This window comes from Moschus berezovskii, chromosome 24, assembly GCF_049115385.1.
Source record: "Moschus berezovskii isolate FMDL1 chromosome 24, NW_MosBer_1.0, whole genome shotgun sequence".
Lineage (NCBI taxonomy): Eukaryota > Metazoa > Chordata > Mammalia > Artiodactyla > Moschidae > Moschus > Moschus berezovskii.
In genome coordinates this window covers 49,768,898-49,781,250 of record NC_142483.1, presented here as the reverse complement: position 1 = coordinate 49,781,250, position 12,353 = coordinate 49,768,898, and the positions used below count along the sequence as shown (strand labels likewise).

Here is a 12,353-nt window from a genome sequence, read left to right as displayed (position 1 = left end):
CCAGTCCATTCTAAAGGAGATCCATCCTGGGTGTTCATTGGAAGGACTGATGCTGAAGCTGAAACTCCAATACTTTGGCTACCTCATGCGACGAGTTGACTCACTGGAAAAGACTGATGCTGGGAAGGATTGCGGGTGGGAGGAGACGGGGACGACAGAGAATGAGATAGCTGGATGGCATCACCGACTTGATGGACATGAGTTTGAGTGAACTCCGGGAGTTGGTGATGGACAGGGAGGCCTGGCGTGCTGTGATTCATGGGGTCGCAAAGAGTCAGACAGGACTGAGCGACTGAACTGAACTGAGACAGCATATTAAAAAGCAGAGACATTACTTTGTCAACAGAGGTCCATCTAATTCCCAGTGGTCATGTATGGATGTGGGAGTTGGACTGTGAAGAAAGCTGATCGCCGAAGAATTGATGCTTTTGAACTGTGGTGTTGGAGAAGACTCTTGAGAGTCCCTTGGACAGCAAGGAGTTCTAACCAGTCCATCCTAAAGGAGATCAGTGTTGGGTGTTCATTGGTAGGACTGATGTTGAAGCTGAAACTCCAGTACTTTGGCCACCTAATGCAAAGAGCTGACTCACTGGAAAAGACCTGATGCTGGGAAAGATTGAGGGCAAGAGGAGAAGGGGACAACAGAAGTTGAGATGGCTGGATGGTATCACTGACTCAATGGACATGGGTTTGGGTGTTGGTGATGGACAGGGAGGCCTGGAGGGCTGCGGTTCATGGGGTCGCAAAGAATCAGACACGACTGAGCGACTGAACTGACTGAAATTTACACCTCAAAAGTTCTTTAAAACAGAAAAGCATAGACATATTTGACTTCTATTTGAAAGAGGTGTACTGAGGTTGCAGAGATGAGCCAGTTCACTACACAAGAACTACTTTGAAAAGGTCGCCCCTCCTACACTCCTTGCCTGTCAGCCCACCCACCTCCCTCTCCTCTCAGCTTACACAACACTGCTTGTGTTTTTGTTACAGCTATTTTCCACAAGTGATCCTGTGGGTACTTTACTCCAAGTTCCAGAACAGATTTCTGCTCATCTACCTCACACAGCAGGGCCGACGGCTGCACAACCCACTCAAGTCTCCCTGCCACCCACTGTGGAGCCAGCGATAGCAGCTCAGGTACAGCAGGGACCGATTTCTTCCGCGGTCAGCCTTCTGGGTGGAGGAAGAAGGCGGAGGCTAGCGTGGAACACCACCTTGTGCACCAAGGATGATGTCCTGGTAGATTTTGAAACAAGTTAGAAATTCTCTTCTCACAATGTTACATGTATGCAGATAAGAGAGTTTAACAAGGATCACACGGTTCTTTTTTTGAGCACCAAAATAAGTTAATGATGGAAATATCCCAAACAGCAAAAGTTTGGGGGATTGAAATTTCTTGTCAGCTTCCTTCCTCTCTTCTGGTCTCGACACCTGCCCCCACCACTAAAGGGAGCCGCTCATGGGGTATGCCACTGCTAGGCCTTAGGCACCTGAGGGAGCACCTAGGGAGTTCCAGGAGTGCCACAGGAGACTGGGCGCACACTGCCACAGTGAGCCCCTCTCGTAACAGTGTCTGCTGCTTAGACGGTGGACCGAATGAGAAGGGCTTCCCTGTCTAGTCAACTTTTTATTATATCCTTATTATGCTTAAGTTCAGAATGCAGCTGCCACTAAGGAGCACTCACTGTTAGCTCTTCTGTCATCTTTGTTAACACTGTCTCCAAACCATGGTTTTCCTGCATTGCTCTTTTTAAGATACCTGTCAGTTTTGTGGGGGTTGATTTTATTAAGATGTCATAAAGTGATCTATGAATCCCCCATCAGGCACACGTGACCTCTGTTAAATCAGAAGGCACTGAGAGTGCTGAGTGGGTGAAGGCCCCCCTGAGAACTGCCCCCACCCGCTGCTGTGTGGCCACCACTCTTCCCTTGGGAACCGCAGTACTGTCTGCACCATGTAACTGTGCTCCATGGCGAGAGTAGGAGTTCAGAGTCTACGCGTTTATTAAGCAGCAGCAGTGTTTTTATTTTGCTTTTTCCTAAAATTCAGGTAGGAAGAAATAAAAATAGAAGTTCAGATGTTTTCATCTGCATGCCAGCGGTGCTCTGCCTTTGGAGACCACTGCTCTGAGTGCTTCCAGTTAGTCAGAGTCCTGACTACATTTAACCTTTTCTTTGCCCAAGCTTTTCATTTCTGCCCATCATATGGGAAAGGAGATAGTCATCTTATGAAAACTGATGAAAAGATTGGATTCATTTTATAAACAGCCTAAATAGAATATATTTATTCTTACATGTATCCTCCATTAAGCAAGGGACAGCTTTATGGTTTTCAGAGGATTAAAGATCTGGAACCTCCAGGTTGGGTGGTTTCCTGAGCAGCAGCCAGTTTAGACCTTACTACAGATGTGTGGCCAATGGCAGGTTTTTTAAAGGGAAAAACCCAGTGTCTTGTTCTTCACTCTTCTAGAGGGGAACAGAGGTCTGAGAAATGCAAAATTGAAATGTGACTGTGTGTGGCATTTCATGCAGGTTTGACAATGATCTTTCCAATTGTGTTTGACTCAGACTGACATTCAGCTATTGCTGCTGCCTAAGGGTGCATGTCCTCCCACAGCAGGGAGTCCTGGGGACTAGGATGCCCACACCTGGAGGTGAAGAAAATTGCTGCCAAGTGAATGATTCATCTCTAGACAAGCATCAGTCACCACCACACTTAATACTCCAGGCAATGACTTTATACCTTTCAATGCTTTTTAGGCTCTGTCTTCAGGAGCAGGTTCACAAGAAACCAAGATCCCAATCAGTCTAGTACTAAGATTACGGTAAGTAAGACATTTTGTTGTTGTTCTTTTCTGAATACTCTGAATGTGCTGATTTCTCTTTGGAAGTTACCCCTCCTCGTAGTGCATGCCTGAGAGTAACTGGATAGAACTGTGTGTGTTTGCTCTCGGCTGTATTATTTCCCTCAGATATAACAGCGGTAGTGTGAGGATCTGAGTTACCATTGACTCATTCCTCTTTGCACATGTGAATTCCTAGTCAGAAAATCCCATGGATGGAGGAGCCTGGTGGGCTTCCGTCTATGGGGTCACACAGAGTCGGACACGACTGAAGTGACTTAGCAGCAGCAGCAGCAGCAGGATGACCATGAGTAGAGCAGAGGTAGCAAGACCTATTTGGGGAATGTTCTGGGGGTTTTTTGAACTAATTATTTTTTGGAGAGGTGGTTAAAATTCAGATTTTTATTTCTTTTTTTGAACTTTATATTTTGTATTGGGGTATGTAGCCAGTTAACAATGTTGTGATAATTTCAGATGAACAGCAAAGGGACTCAGCCATGTGTATACATGGAAGCGCTCTTTCCCCAAACCACCCTCTCCCATCCAGGCTGCTGCGTAACATTGAGCAGAGTTCCCTGTGCTGTACAATAAGTCCTTGTTGGCTATCCATTTGAAATACAGCAGTATGTCCATGTTAGTCCCAAACTCTGTAATTGTCCCTTTGGAAAATGTTCTGATTTTACCACTAGGAGCAATGAAATTATGCCATAAACATGAAGAAAGCAGATGTGGCTACCTTTTCTTTATAGAAGCCTATTCTGTATGCTTGGACCCAGATAGTTCTGAATCATACAGTGTCTTGGTAATTTCATCCTATTTTAATTGTGTACAGAGAATACTACTAGTCTGTTTTAAAAATTTTGTTTTAAAATCTTAGATCAGTTAATAGTATGAAATATTACTTGACATATGCTTCAGAAGGGGAGAGGATGCTTGTCAGTGATGCAGTTAGGTTTCTGAAGGGTGGTTTTTAATGGACTGTGTTCCAGACTTGTTTATGGAAGAGGAGGCTAGAGTCTTATTGATGAAGAGTTTGAAGTTCAGTTTAGCATATTGTTATCTTTGAAGGTGTTTGTACTTGGCATGACAGTCACATCACAAAAGTGATACTGAACATTTGACCTTAATTTTATTCAGCTTTCAGAAAGAATAGATTGAAAATTACATATTAAGCTGACTAAGTACGTCTCTATTAGCTATTGTGCTAAGACACTGAGAAAGGAGAAAATGAAACACAGTAGTCAAGATCTATGTTGGAAGTTGATTTTTATTATGTGCTTAACTGAACTAGCATAGCTAAAAGCAAGTTTTAGTAGTAGAAATGCAGTGAAGTATAAGTCCATGTAGACAAGTGCAGAGAGGCAATGAGAGGGAGAAAATCCCTGTTGGGCAGGTTGTGTTGGATTTGGGGAGCTGTATTTTAAGCACGATTTCAGTAGCATCAAGCATGTGTCAGATAGACTTAAGCCCTCTACATCATTTAGATAAAATGGATTTGGGTCCTAAGTAATCAGGCACATCTGCCTTTATACATGGTATTCTAATTTCGCCATCTTTAATCAGAACCTCCAGGGAGCTTGGTTAATCTCAGTACTTGGCTTGGTGAGCAATCACTGTGACTATCCCTCATCAGTCACATTTTAATCTCTGGAGCCTTCTACTAACTCTCCTGCCAGTATGGACACCATTCTTGTCCCCATCTTCTCTCCATTCCCAAAGCCTTCCTGTCTATTACATCCTATCTAAAAAAACTACTAGTATTTCTAAAGTTTCTCCTCCTTATCCCAATCTGTATATTCTTTATCCTTCTCCTCTGAACCCCTGTGGAATTGAGTGCGCATCACGTATTTCATTCTCTGAGTCTGCTCAGACTGATCCCCAGTGGTGGGCAAGGTACTGTCCTTGGCGGAGGGGTGTAGGGGGTAGGAGTGATATCTACAGAGATCTCTCTACAGAGAGCCACCTCTGTCATTTTAGTCACACCTCCCTGTGCTCTTTCATATATTCCTCTTAGTTTAATACGGTCATCTTACTGGGTGTAAGGATGAGAGTGGGCATATATTGACCAGTGAAGGACATAGATTAAAAGAGTTGTAGGAGAGTTATTAATAAATGATCACTCTGAGTTGTTTGCTCTGAGCCCTCAGTGTGAGCTCGTTAGGACAGATCATCTGTTCTTTGGGACAGAAGGATCTTTCTCTTGGCATAGCTTTCCTGATAAAGGTAGGCAGACTCTGAATGTATAAATTCAGAAATTTATTTTACACATTTTGTTTTCTTTCATAGGAATTCAAAAAAAGAACTAAATGATATTCGATTTGAATTTACTCCTGGGAGAGGTGAGGCATCAAAATCAAAACATTGAAAACAAAATAACTGCTCATTTGTCATTTGAAGAAAATGTATGTGAAGTTTCTGTCCTTTAGGTATATTTTCCTCTTAAAGGGTGATAAAAATGTTCCTGGCCTAAAGGTTGAGAATACATGTAAATAAAATAAAAATGCAGTGTTGTTTGTTTTTTTCTTACAACTACCTCATTTAGAAAGTATAATACAAGCAGTAGTAAATATAACTCCAGTTTACTATGGCAGACATTATGCTAAGCAGCATCTCATTAAATTTTCAAAATGGCCCCTAAGGAAAGATTATTGTCCCCTTTGCATAGATGATGAAATTAAGGTTTAGAGAGAGTGAAGTAACTGGTTATAGTTCCCACAGCTGAGAAGAAGTGTAGCTGGAGTTCAGACTCGGATCTGCCGATGTGCCGAATTCCGGCTCTTATTACTGAGTGTGTTTGTACTCCTTGACAGTAAGGAAACAGCAGGGCTTCCAGTCCCCTCCCTCCCAGCTGGAGCCGAGCCCCATCACACATAGTTTCTGTCCATGAACTTCTCCTAGGGACAAGGTTTATTGATTTCTTTCTTACCTTTGTTACTCAGAATTCGTATTTGCAGAATGGCTCACAGCTACTGGGTATCTGTCCTGTGTGCCATGCTCAGTTTTCCCGCTGCCTCAGTCTCAGGAGCAGCGCACTGAAGTGCCAAGAACATGAGAACAAATGCACATGGACAGAGGTGTACCTGACTTCTGTCTTCCAGCCAGGCAGAGTCGCTCTTTAAGGTCCTCATTCACATCACTGGCCATCGGCACAAGTCTGTGCACAGCCCCTCCCCAGAGGTCCTCTCACTCCCTCCAAGGGGCTTAGTGTTCAGGCCTTGGGAAGGAGTCAGTCAGAGATGAGGTTAATTGCTGGTCCTCTCTCCTCATCTGTTTAGTTTCTAGTTGTATGCCCATAGACTATGTACTCAGTACAACCTGAGGTGACTGGATGTGAAGGAAAGCCTACCAGAATATAGCAGAAAATGATTTTAGGGGAAAAAAAAGAAGAAAAAAAAAAAGACAAGGTATGTGATCCCCAAAGAAAAGTGATTAAAATTTGTTTTCTTAAGGTTTAATTGAGGTGATCCAGTGGTTAAGATTCAACACTTTTACTCCCAAGGGCACACATTCAATCCCTGGTCAGGGAAATAAGAGCCCACAAACCTCTCAGTATGGCCAAATTGGGACTAAATCATTCTGTGTTATTATCCCAGGAGATGTCACACACACAGTGTCACATCCCCAAGCTCACAGGGCTGGGTTCAGGGTTGCCCTCAGACTAGTAGTTTCTTGTGCAGCATTACTGTCAGGCGCTCTTCAGACAAAGGCGAGACCCCGTCTAAGGTATGCCATCATTTAGAATGTTATCTTTACACTGAGCTGATACTTGCCATCTGGTTGATTGATCCAGGTTCCGTCCTCTAGCTCGACCTCTGATAGTCCCTCACTTGAGGTAATCCTAGTGGTAGGAAAAACCTTTTTGTGGAAGGCCCCACCACCACCACCTTGGGTCTGCGAATTTAGCAGCTATCTTTAGTCTGGACGTGCCAGCACCCACTTTGGAAGTAGCAGGGACATGCATGCACAAGAAAATGGAGCACTTTCTTCTTTGTCTTTGCAGATACAGCAGAGGGTGTCTCCCAGGAACTCATTTCTGCCGGCCTCGTCGATGGAAGGGATTTAGTCATAGGTAAGTACTTTGTGCTCTGCCCTTCTGCCCTTGTCTCTCTGCCTATATCCCTCAGTTCAGTTCAGTTCAGTCACTCAGTCGTGTCCGACTCTCCGCGACCCCATGAATCACAGCACGCCAGGCATCCCTGTCCATCACCAACTCTCGGAGTTCACTCAAACTCATGTCTACAGAGTCGGTGATGCCATCCAGCCATCTCATTCTCTGTGGTCCCCTTCTCCTCCGGCCCCCAACCTTTCCCAGCATCAGAGTCTTTTCCAGTGAGTCAACTCGTCGCATGAGGTGGCCAAAGTGGATATAGAAAATCAGGCCTTGATTCTACTGAGTAGGTTGAATGGTTCTATGACTGGTTCTTGGCTTTGTTGAAATAGGAGGTATTGCGGATAGTTCCTTTCTTACAAAAAAGAATAATCTCACTTCTGAATTTGTTTTGTTACCCCCAATGATAATGAATGAAATCTTACCCAGGTCTCTAGGAGATTGTAGAAATGGTGACAGAAGTCACAAGTTAGAGTAAGCTTGTCCATATCTAATCCATTTTGGAGGATGAACTCTCTTCTTGGGCAGCCAAGAGGTAAGAAAAAATCATCATAGATTTAGTACCCCCAGAAAAAAGCAGGAAGTAAGAACAGGCACAGTCAGGCCACAGTCTGAAGGCCTGAAGAAAAAGACTATGGTGTAGGGCAAGTCAGCAGACTTTTAAAGGGCTAGATAGTAAATAGTTTAGGCCTTGTGAACCATGAACAGTCTCTCATTTTTTTTTAATTTATTTTAATTGGAGGCTAATTACTTTACAATATTGTATTGGGTTTTGCCATGCATTGACATGAATCAGCCATGGGTGTACATGTGTTCCCCATCCTGAGCCCACCTCCCTCCCCATCCCATCCCTCAGGGTCATCCCAGTGCACCAGACCTGAGCACCCTGTGTCATGCATCGAACCTGGACTGGCCATCTATTTCACATATGATAATATACACGTTTCAATGCTATTCTCTCAAATCATCCCACCCTCGCTTTCCCCCACAGAGTCCAAAAGTCTATTCTTTATATCTGTTTCTCTTTTACAAAATCTCACATATAGGGTCATCATTACCATCTTTCTAAATTCCATATATATGTGTTAATATACTGTATTGGTGTTTTTCTTTATGACTTACTTCACTCTGCATAATAGGCTCCAGTTTCATCCACCTCATTAGAACTGATTCAAATACATTCTTTTTAATTGCTGAGTAATATTCCTTTGTGTATATGTACCACAGCTTTCTTATCCATTTGTCTGCCGATGGACATCTAGGTTGCTTCCATGTCCTAGCTATTATAAACAGTGCTGCGATGAACATTGGGGTACAGGTGTCTCTGCCATTTTTACACATAGTTGGCCAATTCCCATTCTAGGGCTTTCTGGCCCATGAATAGGCAAGTCCTACCTCTTTAGCTGGAGTGTCATTCCTTAGTTAATACAATATCTTAAAGAAAGTTAGTTTGACAATGGTAAGTTTTATTTGTGCTACTTGGACTTGTATTTTAAAACACCTCTTGTTTAGGGAGCGATTTATCTTCCTGCTTGCATTTTGATTATATGTAGGAGATTGTGAACTACCGTTTAAGTTGTTAACATATGGTTGAAATGTGGATTTGCGTAACTTCTCATTACTTTCTCTGTTTTTATGATTATAGTGGCAGCTAATTTGCAGAAGATTGTGGAAGAACCCCAGTCAAATCGATCTGTCACCTTCAAACTGGTATTCATCCCTTCCTTCTTGTTAAACTGTCTCACTTTTACACACCAGCAGCCTCTGCAGACCAGCTTCCATATTCCCTGAGTGATGAGAATAATCAAGTCTGGTGATTGTTTAGCCTCCCCATGCCCTGGGCTGATGTCTGTCTTTATTGGCCTCTGTTCCCCTCTCACTCCCAGGAAGCCTCCTACCTGAGGCCCTCAACTGTTTATTCTCAAAACAGATTGTCAATCTGACTCCACCTTTGTACCTAGACTCCACCTACACCTTTATCAGCCTCCTGTTGTATCCCAGGGACCTTTCCCTAACTGCCCTCTCTCCCACAATCCCCATATCAGTTTTAATTATTACCTGCAGTTTTATTTGTGAATAACCACAGCTTCTCATTTTGTTTGGTTCTTAGGCATCCGGTGTTGAAGGCTCAGATATTCCTGATGATGGTAAACTAATAGGATTTGCCCAGCTCAGTATCAGTTAAAACACAGCCCTGGAAGAGGCAGCCGAAGGAGATTCCACACGTGCGTGTCTCTGTTGCTTCTGTTGGCCTAAACCCACTACTGCCAAAGAACCCAGCAACAAACCTCCCAGCTAGGAGCTTTAGAGGTCTGTCTTTTGTGTTTTTCCTGCCATCATCCCTGCTTTTTCCCACAGGGAAAGAAAAGTTGGATCACCAGTGGCCAGCATCCCTTTTAAAGAGTTCCGTTAGTAGACTTACTGCACGCATCCCCTGTCTTCCTCCATCTAAGAAGTGGCCCGGGTGCCTCAAGGCCCAGGAATGAGGTCTATCAGTTCATCTTGCCTTACTCCAGTGATGGCGCTGGGTGGAAAGTAGCAACTCTGTTGGGCTTCCTCATCCTGATTGTTCTCCCACACCGGACGGGATGTGGGCATCTTGGGATATCTCTTTACCACTGAAGTAGCAATTAAAAGTTGATTGTTCAGCTGGAGCCCAGAGAATTTAGTGATTTTTTTTTTTTTTTTGTATCTGATATGAATTCTAGCAACCTTTGTTAGGAAAAAGCACAGCCTCAGAAGGAGGCAACCTAAACTGTGTTCTTGTTTTGTTGATGATGTTTCTAAGCGTTTTGCTGAAGCTGCTCTCAGGCACCCCTCTTCATTACCTGCTCCAAAAAGGGTTGCTCGCCTTAACTTCAGCTGGTGCAAAACATCTGACTGTAATCGAACTTCAGCCATCGGACCCTTCAAAGCGGAACTTTGGACTGTTTTTAGGGAAAAAAATCACGTAACGGCTTATAAACGAGAGTTACCCCAGCAGTGGTGTTTTGAACAGGAAAAAATCATAACTCATATCAGTGTGGAAGTATTTATTTCAGATCTTAAACAACTGAAGAAAAACTGCTCCTTGATCCTCCCGTGAAAATCAATTTGCCTGGCCTCTGAGTCATGAGGAAATGCAAGGCTGAGATTTCTACAGCAATAAAGGAGACTCACCCTAGGCCAAAGAGGCCTGCCTTCTGCCCCCTCTCCTGCACTGACCCTTAGGAGGGGGTCCACACTTCTGTGTGCTGAACCTGACCCAAGATGGAACGTGAAACCACATGTGCCGTGACTTTTAGGATTTATGAGTAGACAGTATTCATTTGATTTTCTACAGAAATAATATAAATTATTCTTTAGGTTTAAAAAAGAGCACTCATAATGCAATATGTGAATCACCAGTGGGGTTGATTTTTTTTTTTCCTACTGTTTCACAGTCAGCCTTTATCTAACTGCAGATTAGCCCTAACAAGTTTTACAAATGAAAGAGATACTCAATCTGGCCTTAAAACAACACAAAAAGATGGGCTTTGGCCCCATGGAAAGTGGAGAGCTTCCTTTTACAGAATCAGTCCATCCCTTTCCATCTGCGTTGGTCTGTGAATAACAAGATTGCTTTACCTAGTTTTTTCTTGGAGCACCTCTGAAAGCTTTCCCCACAACTGACTTGTTACAGTTTTAATTTCATTCTGAGCTCGTAGTTTTAATCTTGGGCTTTCTTCACCGGCCCTGGATACAAAGGCATGTTGGGAAAGGGGTGGGTGTTGGAGAGGAAGGGAGGGGATGATTTGGGATGAGAGGGTTGGGAGGAAAACAGATCAGAGAATCAGATGCCAGAGTCCTGGCAGGATTGGTAAAAGGAGGGAGCCTGTTGAGCCTGGAGACAGAAGATTGATCAGCTTGATGGACAAATATTTAGCTTTTCTTTTTTCTTTTCTTAGAGTTGAGGGGGAAAGGACAGGGAGATAGGGATAAGTTTATGGAAAAGATGTACTGTCCCCTTTGGCACAAGACTAGGGGCTTACCTTAGAGTCTGTATTTTCGTTTCCAGTAAGCCCTTCATAGTCTGCTTATTTCTGAATCCAGAGGGTAGTGGCATCACTCTATTCTAGCTTTTTTTGGAGGTGATCAAAAGCCCAGGCTGGAAGTAAGCAGCAGCCCTTCTTCTTGTTCAGTTTCTCCTACTGGCCATTACCTGTGAGCTGTAGTGGGACAGGCATGACCTTTGAACTGAAGTGGGCTGGGGCTTTCTTTTCCATTCACCTTTTGCCCTGCTGGGAATTAGGAGCCAGACACCAAGCCCCAGGACAGTGTTACTTCTTCTTCTGCATGATGTATGGTGGACTCCCTTTGCTGGCATGTGCAATGACGCTGAAAAAAATGAGTGAACAGAAACTTCGCAGGTGAGACAGCACGTGATCGAGAGAGCAGTCTTGCTCATTCCTGGGAGTGGTGGTCCAGAATACACCTCTCTCCCTAGATCCCTAGGACCTCCTGGGTCCTGGGGTAGGGACTAACTTAGCACAAGGTAACATGTGCCAATGCTATTTGTAAAACGTATGGTCTTTCTAAATGATTCATGGATTTGTTTGGGGTTTTTTTGCTTAAGTTGTGAACCAAATCCTAGAGCCAGCTGACACTCTTAATAATCTGGAGGACAGAATAATGATGTATCAATAAATGGAGGTTCCTCCTCATGACATATGCTAGATAATGGAAGATGTAAAATATTTGACTTCCCCTCCCTTTTTTTTTGACTTTGTACTTTGCTGCATGTTTCATTCATTTTTAATCAATAAAGAATAAATTGTCTGTGGTGGTATAAGGATGCTTCACTTTGGTGACTTTTGATGGGAGCAGCAGGAAGTGAAAAGGTGTATTAATAAACAACGTAAAGCCGTTGTACAAATGGGGAAGCTGAAATCCCCAAAGAGCGATCTGCCCGGGGAAATTTGTTAGGGTGACATAAGGAACTCCTCTCATTGACCTTGTCTGTTTACCTCTGCCCATGCTATTTGGCGGGCTAAAAATACCAGATTCAAGTCCTTGGGAATCCCTTTTGGAAAGTTCAAAGCAAGGCTGAACTTGTTCCCATTTCTCAGCCCTTCTTCACCTGCTGGGTAAGTAACCCCTGCCCCAGAGGTGGTCTTTGAGCCTTGACAGGACTGCTTTGGGGTAGGTCCTGGTAATTCAGGGCTCAGGTCCTGGGACCTTAGGAATTGATGGTATCATATCTGATTGAATTTCCTTTTAAGGTAAACGGGTTGTGTGGAGACAGAGAGGAGGAGGTTCTGGCTACTCAAAAGTGACCATGGTGTATGTGGGGGTCAGGGCAGGGGCAAGAGTAAACAAAGCCTCTCCACTTGCCCATCATCTTTAGCAAGATCAGGTCTTGTCCAGAAGCCAGGTTCCTCACC

At 43.7% G+C, this 12,353-nt stretch overlaps 1 protein-coding gene across 5 annotated transcripts in view; it reads left to right on the top strand.

The window, feature by feature from the left end:
* OXSR1 (oxidative stress responsive kinase 1) overlaps positions 1–11,761 on the top strand; it is an 88,383-nt gene extending 76,622 nt beyond the window's left edge. For 3 of the 5 annotated variants that reach the window (XM_055414625.2, XM_055414627.2, XM_055414628.2), the window contains 6 exons: positions 991–1,137; positions 2,761–2,825; positions 5,130–5,182; positions 6,844–6,912; positions 8,597–8,661; positions 9,062–11,761. In XM_055414625.2, the coding sequence (XP_055270600.2) occupies positions 991–1,137; positions 2,761–2,825; positions 5,130–5,182; positions 6,844–6,912; positions 8,597–8,661; positions 9,062–9,136 (474 nt within the window). In that variant the 3' untranslated portion in view covers positions 9,137–11,761. The other 2 variants (XM_055414626.2, XM_088831875.1) reach the window with 2 other exon arrangements.
* Positions 11,762–12,353: the final 592 nt, after the last annotated feature.